At 43.7% G+C, this 24001-nt stretch overlaps 1 protein-coding gene and 1 pseudogene across 1 annotated transcript in view; one reads left to right on the top strand and one right to left on the bottom strand.

Moving 5' to 3' along the window:
* LOC126471036 (uncharacterized) overlaps positions 1 to 24001 on the bottom strand; it is a 197719-nt gene that overhangs the window by 67538 nt on the left and 106180 nt on the right. Inside the window, exon 3 of the mRNA XM_050099102.1 lies at positions 8137 to 8190. Coding sequence (XP_049955059.1) covers positions 8137 to 8190 — 54 coding nt within the window. The remainder of the gene's footprint in view (positions 1 to 8136; positions 8191 to 24001) is intronic.
* Positions 19222 to 19339, top strand: LOC126471646 (5S ribosomal RNA; annotated as a pseudogene).

The raw sequence follows: 24001 nt of genomic DNA, 5'->3' as shown, positions 1-24001 counted from the left end.
CAGTTTAGTAGTTTTGTAAAGTGCTTCTGTGAAGAAATGAACAATAATTGTCTTTTTATGTGTGTTGCTTAGTATTATTAATTTTTTCCCGAGTGTACTGTCTGCCATCGGGTTCCCCTAAATGGCAGTACCGCATAACAGGCACGCTATGAGGGAAACAAACCAACAGCCAAACAGGCGGAGACATCAGGTAAACACGTCGAAGATTCCAGTCGATTAATAGGAACCTTTCCTTGCAGAGGTCGCCGCGACATATCCGGCCACGGATTCCTACGCCGGGTTTCTATTGGCTCCAGCTCACTATATAGGCCCGGCCGGTCGAAGGCAGACCAGTCTTCGTCCGCTTCTAATGGCAATCGCTATAGCAGAGTCTCCGCGAAGATATCACCGAAGCCGCTGTACTGCACCGCCGATCGAAGTACCAGCCGACCGAGAGGAACCACATCTCCGGCTAGATCGACGGACGTCTACATCCATTGTATTGTAGAAGAAGTTACGTCCAATAAACTGTTGGAGAATACAACACCGAGTATTTGCATTAGCATCATCTGAGTGGGCTTTATAATGTAGTGATCTAGTCCTTGGCGTGAACAGTTGCCGCCAGCAGCAGCATCAGCAGTATTTAGTTTGCGTTGGGCACCTAGTTTCATAATTTTATTGCCTACTTTTACTTTGAAGTGGTTAGCAGTTGCTTATGTATTGTCTGTGTTGAGTAGTGCTTCTCATTTCTCTCTTTGCGCATTTTTCGGGTGTTAGGGTAGCGTTATCTAACTTTGTAATGTTGTTGAAGTGATGTGAACACAAAACTAGATCTGCAAACATACCATCAGCATGTTATACTCTAAGAGCCCTGTCGTCAGTGTATAACAGCCAGTGTTCTTCAATTACATGCTATTCATACATACAATCAATTCTTACCTGTGTAATTATTTTCTGGAGAACAAATGCACAAAATATTGACACAGTTTTCATACTACAGAAAACGGCAGAGAAAATAACCAAAAATAGTAGTCGAGCTCATCTAAAGATCTGTTCAAAACACTACAGATTTTAACTACACCATGTGAGTACATTTACCAATCAGTCGTAGAGATCAACACAATTTTTTTTTTTTTTAAAAAGTCAAATGTCTTGTGAAATTATTTGTGTAAAAGTAAGAAATTCTCGTACAATAGATTAGAGGCACTTCCGACGAGATTTTGAATGATGTTGAAAATCATGAACTTCAAATGATGTCCGTAAATGCTTCTCTAATCCGTTTTGTTTATTGCTTTTAGACTAATTTCACGAAATATCTTATAGTTTCTTAATATTATTTTTTATTCATATTTTGTTCAGAAAGTGTGAAATGTAACACATCTAAATATAGATCGGTATTTGATCATTATTCATAGTATACAAGATGGTGGCAGGGGTAAAATACAGAGAGCGAAAGGCTATTTACAATTTGTACAGAAACCAGATGGCAGTTATAAGAGTCGAGGGGTATGAAAGGGAAGCAGTGGTTGGGAAGGGAGTGAGACAGGGTTGAAGCCTATCCCCGATGTTATTCAATCTGTATATTGAGCAAGCAGTGAAGGAAACAAAAGAAAAATTCGGAGTAGGTATTAAAATCCCAGGAGAAGAAATAAAAACTTTGAGGTTCGCCGATGACATTGTAATTCTGTCAGAGACAGCAAAGGACTTGGAAGAGCAGCGGAACGGAATGGACAGTGTCTTGAAAGGAGGATATAAGATGAACATCAACAAAAGCAAAACGAAGATAATGGAATGTAGTCGAATTATGTCGGGTGATGCAGAGGGAATTAGATTAGGAAATGAGACACTTAAAGTAGTAAAGGAGCTTTGCTATTTGTGGAGCAAAATAACTGATGATGGTCGAAGTAGAGGATATAAAATGTAGACTGGCAATGGCAAAAAAAGCGTTTCTGAAGAAGAGAAATTTGTTAACATCGAGTGTAGATTTAAGTGTCAGGAAATCGTTTCTGAAAGTATTTGTATGGAGTGTAGCCATGTATGGAAGTGAAACATGGACGATAAATAGTTTGGACAAGAAGAGAATAGAAGCTTTCGAAATGTGGTGCTACAGAAGAATGCTGAAGATTAGATGGGTAGATCACATAACTAATTAGGAGGTATTGAATAGAATTGGGGAGAAGAGGAGTTTGTGGCACAATTTGATAAGAAGAAGGGACTGGTTGGTAGGACACGTTCTGAGGCATCAAGGGATCACAAATTTAGCATTGGAGGGCAGCGTGGAGGGTAAAAATCGTAGAGGGAGACCAAGAAATGAATACATTAAGCAGATTCAGAAGGATGTAGGTTGCAGTGGGTACTGGGAGATGAAGCAGCTTGCACAGGATAGAGTAGCATGGGGAGCTGCATCAAACCAGCCTCACGACTGAAGACCACAACAACAACAAGATGAACATTAATAAAACCGACAAACTGCAGGGACGGATTCCTGCCTGGAAATGGAGGAGAAAAGGCCCTATAAACATGTGCCAGGAAATGCATTGTTGCCACGATGGATGGCGCTGACGAATGAAAGTTCCTCTGACCACGTGCCGTGTGTTCCTTGAGTGTTGCGGGCTGTGTGTTGACACAGCGTACTGTAAGCAGCAGAATGGTCCTGTATTCATGTCGGGAACAGGACAAGACGGTGTTTGTGTACGGTCAAGCAGATGAAATAGGTCAAGAGGCAGCGCAGCTATACCAAGACAAGTACCCTCAAAGACAGCAACCACATCACACATTTCAAGCTCTTTTTGGGAGTTTGTGTGGTCATAGGTATTTTCAGACAAACGAACGCGGAGGGAGGCGGCGGACGTGCATACACCAGAGACGAACCCCAGTACAAGCTCCAAATCTGGTGTACGCACAGACCGGCGCTCCCTGCACTTGCATCTGTCTGAAAGGGCCTCACACAAACGCCCAAAAAGGGTTTGAAATGTTTGTGGTCACGTTGCCTCTTGACCGATTCCATGTGCTTGACTGTACACAAACACTATCTCGGCTTGTTCTGGACATGAATACCGGACCATTCTGCTGCTTACAGTACGCCGCGTCGCAGAGCCTGCAACACAAAAGGAACACACAGCACGTGGTCACAGGAACTGTCATTCGTCAGCGCCATCTACCGTGGCAAAACGGCATTTTCCGACACATGTTCATAGGAACTTTTTCCTTCGTTTTTATTCAGGAATACATCCCTGCAGTTCGTCGGTTTTATTAATGTTCACCCTGTATACAGGATCAACAAAAAGCAGAGAAGTTTCAATTTATGTTATAATTTGATATTTAGTTTATTTTTTCAGTACGAAAGAAAGGATTCCGAAATTTCTAGACCAATGTAAAGTTTTACGCCTATAGCTAGGCCTTGAGGATATGAACTTTTTGACGCTTCATTTACACAGCTATCAACAGTTGTTCGTGAAATATTTCAGTTTTCCCTCAAATCAATAATTAAGTTTTTATCAGCTACCCTGATGAACTTCGAGCAATTAAATCGTTTTTAGCAAAATTATATCTCACGGCTGTCAGTTGGATATCACATTTGTCCATTTCCAATCTTCGTTTTGCTAAGAAAATTAAGAAATTTTTTTCCCTCAAATAATTAAATTTGTATTAATTACCCTGATTACTTTTAATCAATTAAATTATTTATGGAAAGCTAGACATCACGCTGGTCAGTTTGATACCAAATTTGCCTATTCTCACTCTTCGTTTGGCTATGAAAATTCGGACAAAAATTCATTGTGTAATTTTATAGGAGTCTTCTTTTCCCTCCACTTAAACATTTGACCGAAAATAACATTGATAATTTCTACACAAAAAGCTCAGTCCATGAGCATGGTTCAAGATATAGACTGAACTTACATTAGCCAAGAAAAGAATGAACATAAAACTCAAAACTGCATTTTCTACTATGGACTAAAAGTATGTAACAGATTGCCCAACGGGAGCGGAGAGATTGTTAAAACGAACTTATTCAAAAACGCAGTTAAAAAGTATCTGTTGTGCGATACATTCTATACGCTGTAGGATTACTTAGATAACACAGAGTAGGCGTCTGGTAAAAAATATAACACAAATAAATAATATTAACAGCAATAACAACACAAAATCATTTCGCATTACAGTTTCACACTACGTTTTTTCTTCTTCTTTCTTTTCATTCTTTTTTTTCTGGTCATGCCTACTCCTAAAGCTACGCGGTCTATGATACTAACACCTTATCTTTTTTCTAAGCCCGACGTCTCACTATTACAGAGGACTGACTCAGGTTTTCAGGCTAGCAAACGGAAAGCTGCGACACGGAAAAAGAAACCAAACCTCGTCACTATGGCCCCGCAATTGATGGTGTGTGCAGTGGTATACTATGAAATAATGTGTGTGTAGTGTGTGGAGGGACTGGGAGTGAGAATGAATGATGAGTTTAACATTAGCCGTTTACGTTAGTATCTCACTCGTGTTCAAAAGACAGAAAATAAAGTAAAGAAAGGGAGCATCTATGATTAAAAAAGGAAAAAAAAAAACAAAAAAGGGGTAGCATAATTGATAAATAAAGAAAACGTCCTCGGTCCCGGGTTAGACATCCACCACAACTTAAATTCTGAATAAAAATCATCAGCATTGGCGGCCGAAGACTTCCAGTATAAGAAGTCATCCTCATTCTGCCAATGGCTTTGTCAAAGAGGGAGGAGGATCGGACAGAGGTTCAGGGCACTCTTGCCCTAGAGGTGGGAATATGGCTCTAAAGACGAAAGAATCAGCCATGATAAACGACATGAGGATGCAGAAGGCCGAGGAAACCACTGCTTTAAAGACATATAATGTGTATCTACAGGACATGTGGCTTGTAATTGAAAAGTGTCATGATGATCTCTCCATAGGCAAAAGATTCCGGAATAGTCTCCCATTCGGATCTTCGGGAGGGGACTACCAAGACGAAAGTGACCATGAGAAAAAATTGAACAACCAACGAGAGGATAATGTTCTACGAGTCGGGGCGTGGCATTTCAGAAGCTTGGACGTGGTAGGGAAGATAGAAAATCTGAAAACGAAAATTATAAGGCCATTTTTGATATAGTGTCTGTCAGTGAAGTGAAAGAAGACAAGAATGTATGGTCAGATAAGTATATGATAATATCAACAGCATCAGAAATTGTATAACGGGAGGTAGGATTTCTTATGCATAGGAAGGTAGAGCAGAGAGTGTGTTACTGTGAACAGTTCAGTGACAGGGTTGTTCTCAACAGAATCGACAGCAAACCAACACCGACAACGATACTTCAGGTATACATGACGACGTAGCAAGCTGAAGATGAAGAGATAGAGAAAGTATACGAGGATATTGAACGGGTAATTCAGTACGTAAGGGGAGATGAATATCTACTAGTCATGGGGACTGGAATACGGTTGTAGGGGAAGGACTAAAAGAAAGGGTTACGGGAGAGTATGTGCTTGGTACTAGAAATAAGAGAGGAGAAAGGCTAATTGAGTTCTGTAATAAACTTCAGCTAGTTAAAGCGAATACTCTGTTCAAGAATAACAAAAGGAGGAGGTATACTTGGAAAAAGCCGGGAGATACGGGAAGATTTAACTTAGATTGAATCAAGGTCAGAGAGAGATTCCGAAATCAGATACTGGACTGTAAGGCATAACCAGAAGCAGATGTAAACTCAGATCACGATTTGGTAGTGATGAAGAGTAAGGGTGGTAACATTAAGAGTGCAGTGGAAATTCCACTGTTAAATGCCGAGGAGAAAGCGGATTATTGGAAAGAGTACATCGAAGGCCTCTATGAGGGGGAAGACTTGTCTGATGTGATAGGAGAAAAAGGAGTCGATATAAAAGAGATAGAGGATAGCTTTGCATCAGAATTTCTAAAATCAGTAGGGGAAGTGGCAACAAAACGACTATTCACGTTGGTGTGTAGAATGTATGAGTCTGGCGATATACCATCTGACTTTCGGAAAAATATCATCCACACGTTCCGAAGACTGCAAGAGCTGACAAGTGCGAGAATTATAGCACAATCAGCTTAACAGTTCACGCATCCAAGTTGCTCACAATAACAATATACAGAAGAATAGAAAAGAAAACTGAGGATTTGTTAAATGACTAATGGCTTTAGGAAAAGCAAAGGCACCAGAAAGGCAGTTCTGACGTCGCAGTTGATAATGGAAGCAAGACTAAAGAAAACTCAAGACACTTTCATAGGATTTGTCGATCTGGAAAAAGCGTTCGACAGTGTCAAATAGTGAAAGATTTTCGAAATTCTGAGGAAAATAGGGGTAAGCCATAGGGAAAGACAGGTAATATACGACATGTATAAGAACCAACATGTACAAGAACTAAGAGTGGATACCAAGGCCAAAGTGCTCGGATTAAAAAGGGTGTGAGAGAGGGACGTTGTCTTTCGCCCCTACTGTTCAATCTGTACATCGAAGAATCAACGACGGAAATAAAAATTCAAGAGTGGAATTAAAATTCAAGGTGAAAGGCTATCAATGATGAGATATGCTGATGGAAATTGCTAGTCTCAGTGAATGTGAAGAATTACAGGCTCTGCTGAATAGAATGAACAGTCTAATGAGTACAGAATATGGACTGAGAGTAAATCGAAGGAAAACGAAAGTAATGAGAAGTAGCAGAAATGAGAACAGCCAGAAACTTAGCACCAGGATTAATGGTCACGAAGCAGATGACGTTAAGGAATTCTGCTACCTAGGCAGTAAAATAACGTGTGACGGACAGAGCAAGGAAGACATCGAAAGGAGACTGGCACTGGCAAAAAGGGCATTCCTCGCCAAGAGAAGTCTACTAGTACCAAACATACGCCTTAATTTGAGATAGAAATGTCTGAGAATGTTTGCTTGAGCCGGCCGCTGTGGCCGAGCGGTTCTGGGTGCTTCAGTCCGGAACGGCGCTGCTGCTATGGTCGCAGGTTCGAATCCTGCCTCGGGCATGGATGTGTGTGATGTCCTTAGGTTAGTTAGGGTTAAGTAGTTCTAAGTTCTAGGGGACTGATGACCTCAGATGTTAAGTCCCATAGTGCTTTGAGCCATTAAAAAAAAAGTTTGCTTGGAGCACAGCATTGTATGGTAGTGAAACGTGGACTGTGGGCAAATCGGAACAGGAGAGAATCGAAGCATTTGAGATGTGCTACAGACAAATGTTGAAAGCTAGGTGGACTGATAAGGTAAGGACTGGAGGGGGGGGGGGGTTCTGCGCAAAATCGGAGAGGGAAGGAAGTATATGGAAAACACTGACAAGAAGAAGGGACAAGATGATAGGACATCTGTTAAGACATCAGAGAATAACTTCCTTGGTACTAACGGGAGTTGTAGAGGGTAAAAACAGTAAACGAAGACAGATATTGGCATACGTCCAGCAAATAATTGAGGGCGTCGGTAGCAAGTGCGACTCTGATACGAAGAGGTTGGCACAGGAGAGGAATTCGTGGCGGGCCGCATCAAACCAGTCAGAAGACCGATGATTCAAAAAACCTATTTGGAAAACAATATTAAACTCTGCGGATAAACCGAATGAGGAAGGACCGTTTTAAATAGCTTGGCCTTATATTCGGGAGGGTAGAGGCTCCTGTCATCAACCAGCAATCCTCATTTAGGCTTTTCGTGGTTTCACTAAGTTACTTCAGGCAAATGCCGGGATTGTCCCTACTTTAAAGACGAGGTCGACTACCTGTCCCATCCTTGTCAAATTAGATTTGCAAGTATGCGAAAGCCTGTATATGTGAACTACGTTATTTTTGTTGTCCTTAAATTGAAACACTACGACAGGTCCAATAACCTTGTAAAAATGAACTATGAATAAAACTTCTGCTACTACTACTACTACTACTACTATTACTACTGTGTCACGCTATCGAAGTGACAGAGTTGGATTGGTGTAGTCCTTGGCGAGTAAGTGTTAGCCAGAAGCAGCGAATACACTGTATCTAGCGACTGCTTGGGAAAGTCATATGCTTCTAGTTGAGCATTTGAATGCAGGTAAATATAGACAGTGACAGGTATCTTGTCTACGGATGCTGATAAATTATTAACCTATAGAGGCCTCTAAGAATAGAGAATGTATTAATATGAACTGGTACACGCAGAATGTACTCACCGTTTCGTTGTTGTCCACAGTAGCTGGTGTTTGCTGATTGTCACTTTTTGTGCTCTACAAAAATAAGAAAGACAGGTATTAATAGGCAGCATTAACTGACAGAAATCCTGTGAAGATGACAGTTTCGTTAAAAGCACCTCAGAAATGTTAAATACCTTTATTTAATTCCATGATAATGAATCGAACAGATAGTTGCTCCAGCCGTAAGAACAGACAGCCCGCATCAGCAGTACGAATAGCAACACATAGTTTGTTTAGGACGTCGAGTTTGGTAGTTTTATTGCGTGCTTCTACTTGGAGCTGATTATTAGCTGCTTCTTAACTGTCTACGTTGAATAGCGCTGTCTATTTCTCTACCTGTTTACACATTTTACTAACGTGAATATAGCATCATCTGGTTTTGTAGTATAGTTCCGTGCTATCAGAATGCTATCACCACCGTAATCGATTTGGATTTGAGTACTTTGCAAATAGTCACATCTTTAGTTTGGTAGTTCTCCTGTTTGCTTTTGAGAATTGAAAAGTAATTGCTTGTTAATCTGTTTTAACAATGTTATTAAGAGTATGTTTTTTTCGGATCATTAATGCCGCGTGAGATTACTTTGTAGTGTAGGTGCAGCACAGCAGCAGTACTTTGATTGTGTCTACAGACACTGGGGTTAGTAGTACTTTTATTGTTGGACAGCTGAACACCAGAACAGATAAACAGTGGCTGCGTCTATGGTGCATGCATGCTGTTGGAAGTTTCGTTGGCGACATATTTCAGATGATAGCCACTAGTTGCAGTGGCGTTGTGACACCAGCGGCAAAAGATGTGGCGCCTTCAGTGATGCTGGGCGTCAGATGTGTAGCAGCACCTTCCAGTAAGTCTAGCCTGGCTGAATCACACTCATCTGATGGCAAACAGCGGCAGGGTTCTGCACAGCCGACCGCTGTGGCCGAGCGGTTCTAGGCGTTTCAGTCTGGAACCGCACTGCTGCTACGGTCGCAGGTTCGAATCCTGCCTCTGGCATGGATGTGTGTGATGTCCTTAGATTAGTTACGTTTAATTAGTTCTAAGTCAAGGGGACTGATGACCTCAGATGTTAAGTCCCACAGTTCTTAGAGCTATTTGAACCATTTGGTTCTGCACACATGGGCGGAAGACGAAAGTAGGTACTGCTAGCATGGCTGTCCCATTATCCCATAAAGACAGATCTGACAAGGAACCCCTTGAGTGCGAGGTCGCAGAAGGCCAATGATGTTTACGGCATTCGACGCCCTACAGATTGTCTATCATGAAACCACAATATTGGCTGCTAATGGCAACAGGCAGTAGGACTGGAGGTATCAAATCGTGAGCACAGCATTAGGCCAAGGAGTTTTTTTTTTTTCTTTATTGTACACTCCTGGAAATGGAAAAAAGAACACATTGACACCAGTGTGTCAGACCCAGCATACTTGCTCCGGACACTGCGAGAGGGCTGTACAAGCAATGATCACATGCACGGCACAGCGGACACACCAGGAACCGCGGTGTTGGCCGTCGAATGGCGCTAGCTGCGCAGCATTTGTGCACCGCCGCCGTCAGTGTCAGCCAGTTTGCCGTGGCATACGGAGCTCCATCGCAGTCTTTAACACTGGTAGCATGCCGCGACAGCGTCGACGTGAACCGTATGTGCAGTTGACGGACTTTGAGCGAGGGCGTATAGTGGGCATGCGGGAGGCCGGGTGGACGTACCGCCGAATTGCTCAACACGTGGGGCGTGAGGTCTCCACAGTACATCGATGTTGTCGCCAGTGGTCGGCGGAAGGTGCACGTGCCCGTCGACCTGGGACCGGACCACAGCGACGCACGGATGCACGCCAAGACCGTAGGATCCTACGCAGTGCCGTAGGGGACCGCACCGCCACTTCCCAGCAAATTAGGGACACTGTTGCTCCTGGGGCATCGGCGAGGACCATTCGCAACCGTCTCCATGAAGCTGGGCTATGGTCCCGCACACCGTTAGGGCGTCTTCCGCTCACGCCCCAACATCGTGCAGCCCGCCTCCAGTGGTGTCGCAACAGGCGTGAATGGAGGGACGAATGGAGACGTGTCGTCTTCAGCGATGAGAGTCGCTTCTGCCTTGGTGCCAATGATGGTCGTATGCGTGTTTGGCGCCGTGCAGGTGAGCGCCACAATCAGGACTGCATACGACCGAGGCACACAAGGCCAACACCCGGCATCATGGTGTGGGGAGCGATCTCCTACACTGGCCGTACACCACTGGTGATCGTCGAGGGGACACTGAATAGTGCACGGTACATCCAAACCGTCATCGAACCCATCGTTCTACCATTCCTAGACCGGCAAGGGAACTTGCTGTTCCAACAGGACAATGCACGTCCGCATGTATCCCGTGCCACCCAACGTGCTCTAGAAGGTGTAAGTCAACTACCCTGGCAAGCAAGATCTCCGGATCTGTCCCCCATTGAGCATGTTTGGGACTGGATGAAGCGTCGTCTCACGCGGTCTGCACGTCCAGCACGAACGCTGGTCAAACTGAGGCACCAGGTGGAAATGGCATGGCAAGCCGTTCCACAGGACTACATCCAGCATCTCTACGATCGTCTCCATGGGAGAATAGCAGTCTGCATTGCTGTGAAAGGTGGATATACACTGTACTAGTGCCGACATTGTGCATGCTCTGTTGCCTGTGTCTATGTGCCTGTGGTTCTGTCAGTGTGATCAAGTGATGTATCTGACCCCAGGAATGTGTCAATAAAGTTTCCCCTTCCTGGGACAATGAATTCACGGTGTTCATATTTCAATTTCCAGGAGTGTATTTCAATTCCCCATTGGGACTGGCTGGCAGCAGCATATGCTCTGCTCCTTAGCCGAAAGACATGGAGCAAACAATAGAAGACATTTAAAAATATACAAAGGAGAAAACATGGTGAACATAGATATAAAAAGGGGGAACATCATGGATGGAAATAGACAAAAAAAGGGACGACTGTAAAATTGAGATATAAACCGTAAAAAAGTTGCGCGCACAAAAAACCACACACTGGGACAATTAAAAGAACACAAGGCACAGTATGACCAGAGCATAAAAGTATCGACTGATGGTGTAGCACACAACAAACACTGATAGTGACACTAAGTACAAGGCCAGCACACAATTAAAATCACACCTCTTGACGCACAGGAGAAACAGCACTAAACACAACACTGATGTGGCACACTGACGATGATCAAAACGGAGGATCTGCCAGGCTCAAGGAGATGAGGGAGACCGGAAGGAGGGAGGGAGGGAGGGAGGGAGGGAGGGAGGGAGGGAGGGAGGGAGGGAGGGAGGGATATGGGCGGGAGGCGCGCTGAAGAGGGCCAGGTAGGGAGGGATGTGGGAAGGAGAGAGGCAAGGATGGGATGCAGGGTCTCAGGAGGGGGGGGGGGGGGAAGGAGGAAAATCCGCTCTGGGGGAAGGAGGGGAGAGGAAAAACGAGGCCCTGGGGGGGGGGGGGGGGGGGAACAATTCCAGGTTATAGTTGGAAGGAAGGGTAAATGTAACGGCGAAGTTCATCATCCAGGAGAGGGAGGCGCTGGAAATTGCCCTGGTGAAGGAGATGGAGGGTGTGGAGGTGAAGATAGGGAGGGATACAGGGTTAGAGGCGCGGCAATGGGCGGGGGGTGGAGAGGAAGGAGGAAACCAGAGGGTGGGGGGGATCAAGCCTGCGGACAATGTAAAGGATGCAGAAATGTTGGAGGAACTGGAGGAGGTGGGGGAAGGGGATGAGTTCATACAGGAGCTGTGTGGGGGAAGGAAGGGGGATACGGAAGGCAAGGCAGAGTGCATGGCGTTCGAGGATTTGGAGGGTCTTGTAAAAGCGGGTGAGTGTGGAGATCCAGGCGTAACAGAGGATAGGACGGATGAGGGATTTGTAGGTGTGGAGGATGATAGAAGGATGCAATCCTCATGTCCAGCCAGACAGGAGTTTCAGAAGGCAGAGGCGGGAATGAGCTTTCTGCTGGATGGTGGCCAAGGAGCGTAGTTGAACTGTTATATGTATGTGTGGTGTCTGTTCTTTCTGACATGTCTGACAGACCAGACACCACGCATTTATATAATCGATTCGCTTCGATGGCTTATGAATTTACAACCTTCAGTGACGATGCACATTAGCGTGCGACCTTCAAGTGGGAATCTAAAAAATTAGCGAGCATGTAGGACATTGACGGGGACTGCGGATAGGTGGCGCCACGTGGGAATGTGGGCTGGCTGGGGAGCGTGTCGTGATAGTCCACGCATTTGCGATCAACGCTGTGTCCGGGTGGCGCAGTGGTTAACGGAATTGCCAAGCGAGCAGGAGATCCCGGGTTCGAGTCGCACTCTGGCACAAATTTTTCACTCGTCGCTGCCGATTCCGAATCAAGTTCTGATGCAGCTGATATCACCAATTCCTTCCCTTCTCTTTCTCCCCTCCCCTTTTCTTCTTCTTCTTCTTCTTCTTCCTTCTTTTTCTTCTTCAATTTACATAATAAGTAGTTGAACTGTTTAGTCGATGAGTAACACAAAACAGTGCTGTAATGCTAGCGGTTTTAACACAAACAGAGCAATGGCAATGATGAACAAAGAAACATTGCATTATATTTACAATAACAGCCGACATTTCGTTAGAAAGGAACCCAAGGAATTTCGCAGAGTGAGAAAGAAATGGCAGATTGAATATTAGTGTTTCTGCAAGATGAGTCGGTGGAATGTGTGGTATCGTATACACTCGACTGAGCGGGCAATGTTCACGAGGAGTACAATTATGGCGATACCTGATTAACAAGTGAAAGTGATATTGAAACAGGTGTCGAGCCATGCAGTTCATCATCCTTGTCGAACAGGGAGCCACAAATCTCATCTCCAGTGAAGCGTACTAAAGGACAATCGTTTTCCAAGAAGCGGGTAGTAAACATAATTCTGTACGTGGAAGATCATCCGCAGCGTGGCAAAAGAACAATGAGGGACGGATTTCTAATAAGCTTGCAGAAATATGACTGTGTAGTGCATAAGAAAAACTAAAGTTATTCAAAGGAGGACAAGGTACACTTTTACAAAAAGTAGTGTTTGTGCGTTTGAAAGCCGGCCGGAGTGGCCGAGCGGTTAAAGGCGCTACAGTCTGGAACCGCACAACCGCTACGGTCGCAGGTTCGAATCCTGCCTCGGGCATGGATGTGTGTGATGTCCTTAGGTTAGTTAGGTTTAAGTAGTTCTAAGTTCTAGGGGACTTATGACCACAGCAGTTGAGTCCCATAGTGCTCAGAGCCATTTGAACCATTTTGCGTTTGAAAGATACTCGATACAATTTACAGGCTGTGCATAATAGTTACCTACTACCTTACGGACATCAAATTCCACGCGACATAGATTACAGTGATTTCAAGGAAAGCGTGGATGGTTGCATAACTTCAAACAGTGCCACAGAATTGGAAGACGTAAGATGACGAAATTTCAAACAAAGCGTGAACTTGACGGTGCATAGCAGACTGCGGAATCGGCTGAAAAATTTGTGGATGAGATGAACGATTATTCAGTCTTTCAGTAAGGAATTTATTTTCAACTCTGACCAATTGGTATTTGAAGAGGAAACATATGAAAGGAACCCTGGAAATCAGAGATACCAACAGAATTGTATAAAGATTAGTGCCTTAATGCATTCGTATCGAATTATGTCAGCTGTTAATCTGGAGGGTAAATTGAATGGAAAGTTATTTATTGTGGTGCGAGAAGCTGGAGGTGCTCTGTCCCCTACGGTTCTTTCTCGTGTGCGTGATATTGTGAGGGCAGTAGGAAATACTCACGTCACAGCAAGCAAGGGTGGGAAAATGGGCGTAGGCGAACTGTAACTATGGTATGATCACTACTTTTGGCCAATAGCTGGGCAAAATAACTTGCTTTTGCTCGATTTCTAGTCTGCATATAAAAATCATACACATTTAGGAAAACTATCCCTCCTGAAAAGCTTGTGACTTATCAATTGATACCACCTGGAACCACTATACAAATTCAACCCCTGGATGTTTGTTTTTTCCGTGCCTATAAAATATATTATCGCACGATCTGCAGCTATGCATTGAAGGAAAGCCAGTTTCTCAATAAGCTCCACGAAAAACTGTTCTGCATTCAGCTGCATGCTATCACATTCTATCAGTTCTTATCACTTCTTTACACCAGTATGATTCCATATACGTTCTTTAACATTGAATACCTAGCTCAATGTCCTGCACAGTTTGTAACTCCCAATGAGTTCGCCTTCGAACTTGACGGTGCTCCATTTTTCATTCGGTGTTCATGGTGTAAGTTAATGGTTTTTTCTTAATTTGTTTTGAATGTCGATGATGTTCATTTTGTGAAGCGTAATACATACATCCCATAGAACGTTGATATCTGCACTTCCCAGACGCTCATTTCCTGTCACCTTCCTGATGAACATGCTGAGTCATTAGCAGCTAATATTTTTCCTAACATAGTTGTTAACACAACACTTTCAAATGAGCCTTACTAAAGACTGAGCTTGCTACCTCGCACTCAAGGAGTTCCTTGTGTTGCCTTGCCTTTTGCTGAAAGCACATTCGAGCCACCAACGACAGCCAGGGCCAATATTCTGGAAGGCAGTCAAGCACAGAAATTTTGTTTGCTGGTCACTAGGACCGCCAACATTAGTCGAGTGATGGAGCTGCTTAGGGAAATAGCAGTCAGACTTGGGAGGGAAAATCAGTGATCACTATGTATGTCTTCCATGAGGTCTTGTCCGAGATGTAGAGGAGCCACTTCCAGCGGCTATTGACCGCAGTCAATGGAGTTGACTGCAAGTAGTGCCTCATGTCGTCACGAATAGCACATGCTGCATGGTTGCAGAGGCCATCCTCAGTCGGTTCCTACAGACGGCTGGCTGAAGTGGGGAAAACACATGGTGTGCAATCTGAGATAGTGTTTTGCAGCATAATTCTCAGAATCCCTAGTGATCCTCTGGTTTGGATGTGGAGTTTTCGACATATGCTATGGAGAGGTGAAATGAAGCATCCCCCCTCTCGTCGCCCCCCCCCCCCCCCCCAATAGTTCAGGCCTTTACTACTCCCACCAAGCAATTACTTCTGTGGCAGTGTACATTCGGAGTGTGCATGTGGTATTTAAGGACCGAGAAAACTCTGCATAGGCCTGATAAAAAATTGTACTTTTTGGAGATGAATATATCATCAGCTCCATTAATTACAGAGGATAGCATTCGTTGTTGCGAGTCAGAGAAAGAAAATATTAATATATTATTATCTATTAGCAAGTGAAACCATGGAATTATCTCTCAACTAATCCGGCTTGTAAAGGATAATAACACTACATAATTTCGTTAGTAGAAAGCTGGCTGAATCCAAAAGTGAACAGCAACAAAATCTGTAGTTTCGATGACATGGGAGACTGAAGTGATAAGTGAAATTACAATGAAATCGTGACCATTAGCTGCTTACTGGTGTTGGTAAATATCAACGGGGACAGTTGAAAATGTGTGCCCCAACTGGGACTCAAACCCAGAATCTCCTACTTACATGGCAGACGCTCTATCTGACTTCTTTTTAAAAAAAATCTCATTTTGTTCGTTAACGTTCGTTGCCTTTGTTCGGAGCGGACGTCCCATGACACCCGTTGAAGTTCGTTGTTGATCTATTCACTGTTTTTTATTTTATTTTTATTTTTTTTTATTACAGAGGGCTGCTAACCCTCCGACCGAACACTCTGAGCTACCGTGCCGGATTTTTTTTCACCCAGTTTTTTCAGGGGGCAGCTATCTCTCTGACCGAACACGCTGAGCTACCGCGTCGGCAGAGCCATTGAGGACACAGAGGACAGTGCGAATGCACGGACTTATCTCTGGCACGCTCCACGTGAGACCCACATTTCCAACTTACTGTCCACACACTACATTTGCAGTGCCCCTACCCACTATACTCATTGCTCGTGACAGTCAATCTACCGATTCCCGTAAGAGTTTGAACAATGTGAGTGGATCCGCACTGAAGAATATCATTGGCTGGTAAACCTTATCTATATGAAGATGGTAACTGTTATTTCGGACACTGAGAGTCAATAGGAATACTGAGACTGGTAGTAAGATGCTTCTGCGTAGTAAGTCGACACGAAACAGATTAAATTACCTGCACTTCAACATCGAATGTTCCTTTGTCTGACTGAAAATATTGACCATAAACAGAAAAGAATAGGAGAATTAGGAGTGTTATACACTACCTCTTAGACAGGTACGTGCCAAGTGGTACGAATGGCCCATAGACAGTTTCTAAAAAAAAAGAAAAAATTAAAGAAACCACCCGACAGTGATGCATGGTATACAAATGGGGGAAACTGTACGCACAGTAGAGACCTGCTGTGAACATAGACGCCACAGATCACAAAATTCAGCCGTGGTCGACAGTACTACAAAAATAGCCCCTACTATAGATTACAACAAAACTGAGATACCAGAACGAATTTTTCGCTCTGCAGCGGAGTGTGCGCTGATACGAAACTTCCTGGAGGATTAAAAGTGTGTGCGAGAGTGCGACTCGAACCTAGGAACTTTACCTCTCGTGAGCACGTGCTCTGCCAACTGAGCTATCCTAGCACGACGCACAAACTGTCCTCACAGGTTTAGGAGATGAGGCACTGGCAGAAGTACAACTGTGACGACAGGTCGTGAGTCTTGCTCAGGTAGCTGAATTGGTAGAGCACTTTCCCGATAAAGGCAAAGGTCACGAGTTCGATCCCAGTCCGGCACACAGTTTTAATCTGCCTTGAAGATTCAAAACTAAGTTATTTAGGCAATCTTCTTTCTTCTGCGAGTGAGTGATTAAAGAGGTGTTTGAAATTAAGGTTCAAGACGGTCTCATTAACAAATATAGTGTACTGAGTTAGGCGTGGAACCCTGCACTGAGGAGATTAAAAGCAAAGCGTTCCCGTCTAGTGAGGTACACAGAATGCAGAGACTGAGGGCCGCAGTTCTCAGCCAGGTATTGCCACATCCACAGCCGTCACCACCCACCGTGGCGGCTGCACGGACAGCGTCAGGAGCGGAGTGATGGAGGGGGAAACAGTCAACTAATATATGACACCGGCCCTAGCAGAGCAGTAGTCATCAATAACGACTTGAAGATAGAAACAATTCTGCTCGCTTAAATTTTTTTGAGAACTTACATTGTGACCTGGGCAGACACCCGAGAATTCTACAAGTTAGAAAGACACCGGGAGAGCATCAGATCGCATACCGAGAGGTCGACAGAAAGGACACATCCTGAGGCATCGAGGAATAGTGATTCTGGTAATGAAAGGAAGTTTGACGGGTAAAAATTGTAGAGGGCGACCAAGGCATGAATACAGTAAGCAGGTTCAAATGGATGTCGGCTGCAGCTGTTATTCAGAGATGATAGATTAGCATGGAGCGATGTGTCAATCCTGTCTTCGGACTGAGACCACCACAACAACAGGGCTTGAATGAGAACCACAACAAGAGTTAAATCAGAAATTTGTACAAAAATGATAAAATTTTATTCAAATGACAAATGTTCGTAAAATTATTAACTACCTCTTCAAAATTATTAATGTGAGGCAAATTTGATCTTAGAAAAATATTAAGTTGTCATTTTCTGGCCACCCAGCCCCCAACCCCTCCCCTGGCTGAGCATCATGGTTCCCCCCGTTAATTCCACCACTGAGTAGAAACCACACTGTATTTCTCAAAGTAAAGAAAATACTAGAGCTGAAAGCGACACTGTGGATTACGTGCCGCGAAGGTAAAACTATCAGTTACACTACATATATATCTACATACATACTCCGCAAGCCACCTTACGGTGTGTGGCGGAGGGTACCCTGTACCACCACTAGTCGTTTTCTTTCCTGTTCCACTCGCAAATGGATCGGGGAAAAAGGGCTATCTATATGCCTTAGTACGAGCCATAATTTCTCATATGTTGTCCCTCCTGTTTTGCTGTGTGGTAACGCGCTTGCCTACCATGCAGCGGGCCCGGGCTCGATTCCCGGCAGAGTTGGGGATTTTCTCCGTCCGTGGACTGGGTGTTGTGTTGTTCTCATCATCTCATCATCCCCGACAAGCAAGTCACCCGATGTGGCGTCACCTGAAATAAGACTTGCCACCCGGTGGCCGAACTTTCCCAGTTCGGACCTCCCGTCCAACAATGTCACACGATCATTTCATTTCATTTTTTTCGTATCTCATCTTAGTGGTCCTTACACGAAATATATGTTGGCGGCAGTAGGATTGTTCTGCAGTTAACTTTAAATGACGGTACTCTAAATTTTCTCAAAAGCACTCCTCGAAAAGAACGTAGGCTCCCATCCAGTGATTCCCATTTAATTTTCCCAAGCATCTCCGTAAAACTTGCGTGTTGTTCGAACCTACAGATAACAAATCTAGCAGCCATCCTCTGAATTACTTGGATGTCTTCCTTTAATCCAACACGGTGCGAATCCCAAATACTCGAGCAGTACTCAAGATGATGTCATATAGCGTCCTATATCCGGTCTCCTTTATAAATGAACAACATTTTCCTAAAATTCTCCCAATAAACCGAAGTCGATCATTTGTCTTCCATACCACAGTCCTACGTTCCATTTCATATCGCTCTACAACCTTACACCCAGGTATTTAAACGACGTGACTATGCCAAGCAGGACACTACTAATGCTATATCGAACTTCCGGTTACCTTCCTTGTAGGTTGATACAAGATGCCACACAAAATTTCTAGTAGATGCGATGACTGGCAGCTGGCTGTAAATGTACAAAAATGTAACCTGATGCGAATGAGAAGCGATCCTATCACAGCGATCCGTTACGCATTGTTTGCAGCGAAATTAATGCCAGTGCATGAAATCTTGAACAATGTTAACGACGTTATGTTCCAGAATTCTGCAACAAACCGATGTTAAGGATGTTGGTCTGTAATATTGCGGATTCGTCCCTTTACCCTTCTTGTATTCAGGAATGACCTGCGCTTTTTTCCGGTCGCTTGAGGCTCTGCGCTGGACGAGAGATAGGTGATAAATGCAAGCTAAGTAAGGGGATGGCCAACGGCCTTGCCACAGTGGTAACACCTGTTCCCGTCAGATCACCGAAGTTAACCGCTGTCGGGCAGGGCTAGCACTTGGATGGGTGACCATCCGGTCTGCCGAGCGCTGTTGGCAAGCGGGGTGCACTCAGCTCTTGTGAGGCAAACTGAGGAGCTACTTGATTGAGAAGTAGCGGCTCCGGTCTCGGACACTGACATACGGCCGGGAGAGCGGTGTGTTGACCACATGCCCCTCCATATCCGCATCCAGTGACACCTGTGGGCCGAGGATGAAACGGCGGCTGGTCGGTACCTTTGGGGCTTCATGGCCTGTGCGGGAGGAGTTTTTTAATTTAGAAGTAAGGGGATAATGGCGTAGAGTACTCTTTGTAAAACTGAATTGGGATTCCATCCGGACTGGCGACTTATTTCTTTTCAGCTCTTTCAGTTTTTTGTCTACGACACGGATGCTTATTGCTATGTCGTCCATACGGGACGCGACGGTCAAACGACGGTATTTTTGTACGATCGTCCTGCGTGAACGTTTCTTTAAACACGGAATTTAAAACTTCGGCTTTCGTTTTTCTGTCTTTTGCTGTCACACCAGACTGGGCAACAAGTGACTGGATGGAAGCCTTAGACCTACTTAGCGATTTTACATAGGAACAGAATTTTCTTGGGTTCTCCGCCGAATCTTTTTCTAAGGTGTAACGGTGGTAGTTGTTGTATATTAAATTATGCAGACTCCTATATTCACTACTTCGTTTGCTTTAGGCCTTCATAACCAATCCAGAAAGATGGTATGTCCATACAACCACAGGTAAATAACCCCAGCAGAAACAGTTGCAACTGCTAAGGCGCACTTACCCTAGCGCCGTCATAAAACAATGATTGAAGATATGATGACGTTAATGTCCTATCACACAAATGTCAAAATTAATGATCAAACATCACTCATATTGTCTTAAAGGACAAATAGATTAAGCTGCTTGGTTGACTAGTTCTATCTGCCTTTTACACAATTACGCAACTTACATCTGATGTTTATATTGTCTCACAAAGCGAAAAAATGACATTTGGCAGATTACAAATCTGAGGAACTTTTATCTACTGCTGTAAGATGACAGCGGATATGTATTCCCAGTAATACTTCAGTAGTAACGTATCTACAGTAACTGAAATGTTGGTGTTAACTTTTTATTGCGACCTTTTCTTTTCCAATGGTATAAAGCAGTTCCTCAGACTTCTTTCTGTCTGCGGCACACTTGCGAAGCACTGACTCGACCTTATATGATGATTTTCTTAGCAGAACTGCCTAAAGTCGAGACAATGGCCGATTTCGATGTTTTGCAATCCTAGAAATACAGCTAAAGTATCCTTACCATATGTACAGATCATCCTGAAACTTCCATCTTTGAGAATTATCATGATGCAACTATGTCTCCATTACACAGATAGCATATAAACATACAGTAATACAATTACGAAAATCACAGGATACTTTACTTAGATTTACATTGCTTCTGTGGTATTATACATACTCAGATAATTGTAATCATCAGGCAGAATATATGTAAACTCTGTGATGTATTCTGTACGTGCGTTGACTGAAGCCTGCCCTCGAGTTGATGTCCGGCACAGAAGACAGGTAGCAAGATTAGGGTAGCAGCACTAGAGTGAGATTTTGAGCGCCACACAAGAATAGGTTACTGCTATTCAAAAGCTGTGACTTAGCAACATAACAAGATTTGTTTGGCACCCCTGTCATAGTCGATTTAGTTTCGGTTGTTGTTGTTGTTGTTGTTGTTGTTGTAGTCTTCAGTCCTGAGACTGGTTTGATGCAGCTCTCCATGCTACTCTATCCTGTGCAAGCTTCTTCACCTTCCAGTATCTACTGCAGCCTACATCCTTCTGAATCTGCTTAGTGTATTCATCTCTTCGTCTCCCTCTACGATGTTTACCCTCCACGCTGCCCTCCAATACTAAATTGGTGATCCCTCGATGTCTCAGAACATGTCCTACCAACCGATCCCTTCTTCTACTCAAGTTGTGCCACAAACTCCTCTTCTCCCCAATTCTATTCAGTACCTCCCAATTAGTTATGTGATCTACCCATCTAATCTTAAGCATTCTTCTGTAGCACCAGAATTCGAAAGCTTCTATTTTATTCTTGTCCGAACTATTTATCGTCCATGTTTCACTTCAATACATGGCTACGCTCCATACAAATATTCTCAAAAACGACTTCCTGACACTTAAATCTATACTCGATGTTAACAAATTTCTCTTCTTCAGAAACGCTTTCCTTGCCATTGCCAATCTACATTTTATATCTTCTCTACTTCGACCATCATCAGTTATTTTGCTCCGCAAATAGCAAAATTCCTTTACTACTTTAAGTGTCTCATTCCCTAATCTAATTCCCTCAGCATCACCCGAGTTAACTCCACTACATTCCATTATCCTCGTTTTGCTTTTGTTGATGTCCATCTTATATCCTTCTTTCAAGACACTGTCCATTCCGTTCAGCTGCTCTTCCAAGTCCTTTACTGTCTCTGACAGAATTACAATGTCATCGGCGAACCTCAAAGTTTTTATTTCTCCTCCATGGATTTTAATTCCTACTCCGAACTTTTCTTTTGTTTCCTTTATTGCTTGCTCAATATACAGATTCAATAACATCGGGGATAGGCTACAACCCTGTCTCACTCACTTCCCAACCACTGCTTCCCTTTCACGCCCCCCAACTCGTATAACTGCCATCTGGTTTCTGTACAAATTGTAAATAGCCTTTCGCTCCCTGTATTTTACCGGTGCCACCTTCAGAATTTGAAAGAGAGTATTTCAATCAACATTGTCAAAAGCTTTCTCTAAGTCTACAAATGCTAGAAACGTAGGTTTGCCTTTCCTTAATATTGCTTCTAAATTAAGTCGTAGGGTCAGTATTGCCTCACGTGTTCCAAAATTTCTACGGAATCCAAACTGATCTTCCCCGAGGTCGTCTGTAAAGAATTCTCGTTAGTATTTTGCAGCTGTGACTTATTAAACTGATAGTTCGGTAATTTACACATCTGTCAACACCTGCTTTCTTTGGGATTGGAATTATTATATTATTCTTGAAGTCTGAAGATATTTCGCCTGTCTCATACATCTTACTCACCAGATGGTAGAGATTTGTCAGGACTGGCTCTCCCAAGGCTGTCAGTAGTTCTAATGGAATGTTGTCTACTCCGGGGGCCTTGTTTGGACTCAGGTCTTTCAATGCTCTGTCAAACTCTTCACGCAGTATCATATCTCCCATTTCATCTTCATCTACATCCTCTTCCATTTCCGTAATATTGTCCTCAAGTACATCGCCCTTGTATAGACCCTCTATATACTCCTTCCACCTTTCTGCTTTCCCTTCTTTTCTTAGAACTGGGTTTCCATCAAAGCTCTTGATATTCATGCAAGTGGTTCTCCTTTCTCCAAAGGTCTCTTGAATTTTCCTGTAGGCAGTATCTATCTTACCCCTAATGAGATAAGCCTCTACATCCTTACATTTGTCCTCTAGCCATCCCTGATTAGCCATTTTGCACTTCATATCGATCTCATTTTTGAGACGTTTGTATTCCTTTTTGTCTGCTTCATTTACTGCATTTTTATATTTTCTCCTTTCACCAATTAAATTCAATATTTCTTCTGTTACCCAAGGGTTTTTACTAGCCCTCGTCTTTTTACCTATTTGATCGTCTGCTGCCTAGCTAGTTGGCATATAAACTTGTACTACTGTAGTAGACGTGGGCTTCGTGTCTATCTTGGCCGCAATAATGCGTTCACTATGCTGTTTGCAGTAGCTTACCCGCACTCCTATTTTTTTTTATTCATTATTAAATCTACTCCTGCATTAACCCTATTTGATTTTGTATTTATAACCCTGTATTCACCTCACCAGAAGTCTTGTTCCTCCTGCCACCGAACTTCACTAATTGCCTCGATATCTAACTTTAACGGATCCATTTCCCTTTTTAAATTTTCTAACCTACCTGCCCGATTAAGGGATCTGACATTCCTCGCTCCGATCCGTAGAAGGCCAGTGTTCTTTCTCCTGATAACGACGTCCTCTTGAGTAGTCCCCGCCCGGAGATCCGAATGGGGGACTATTTTACCTCCGGAATATTTTACCCAAGAGGACGCCATCATCATTTAACCGTACAGTAAAGCTGCATGCCCTCGGGAGAAATTACGGCTGTAGTTTCCCCTCGCTTTCAGCTGTTCGCAGTACCAGAACAGCAAGGCCATTTTGGTTAGCGTTACAAGGTCAGATCAGTCAATCATCCAGACTGTTGCCCCTGCAACTACTGAAAAGGCTGCTGCCCCTCTTGGGGAACCACACGTTTGTCTGGCCTCTCAAGAGGTACCCCTCCGTTGTGGTTGCACCTACGGTACGGCTATCTCTATGGTTGAGGCACGCAAGCCTCCCCACCAACGGCAAGGTCCGTGGTTCATGAGGAGGGGGGGGGGGGTTAGTTTCGGTACTAGACTTGAATTATCCTTCAAAATTTATTGGATATTTTCTTGTAATTTTGATGAAACATTCTGAACGTAAATTGCTGTAATTTCTCATATTTTTCGCTTTGTAAACAATAGACGTTCTTTCTTTGTTAACTACTACTACAGAAGTGAAAGAACGTTTTACACATCGGCGCTTCACTAGCTCTGTGACATCGCGTTTGTTTGCTGATGCGAATTCAACTTTAACCATAGGGTGAAATATTGCTTAAAAGATAGTATATGTAAAGTCAGCTGTATTGTCCCT

The sequence above is a fragment of the Schistocerca serialis genome, chromosome 3, assembly GCF_023864345.2.
Source record: "Schistocerca serialis cubense isolate TAMUIC-IGC-003099 chromosome 3, iqSchSeri2.2, whole genome shotgun sequence".
Classification (NCBI taxonomy): domain Eukaryota; kingdom Metazoa; phylum Arthropoda; class Insecta; order Orthoptera; family Acrididae; genus Schistocerca; species Schistocerca serialis.
The sequence above is the reverse complement of the archived record's forward strand: the minus strand, read 5'-3'. Positions and strand labels throughout refer to the sequence as shown.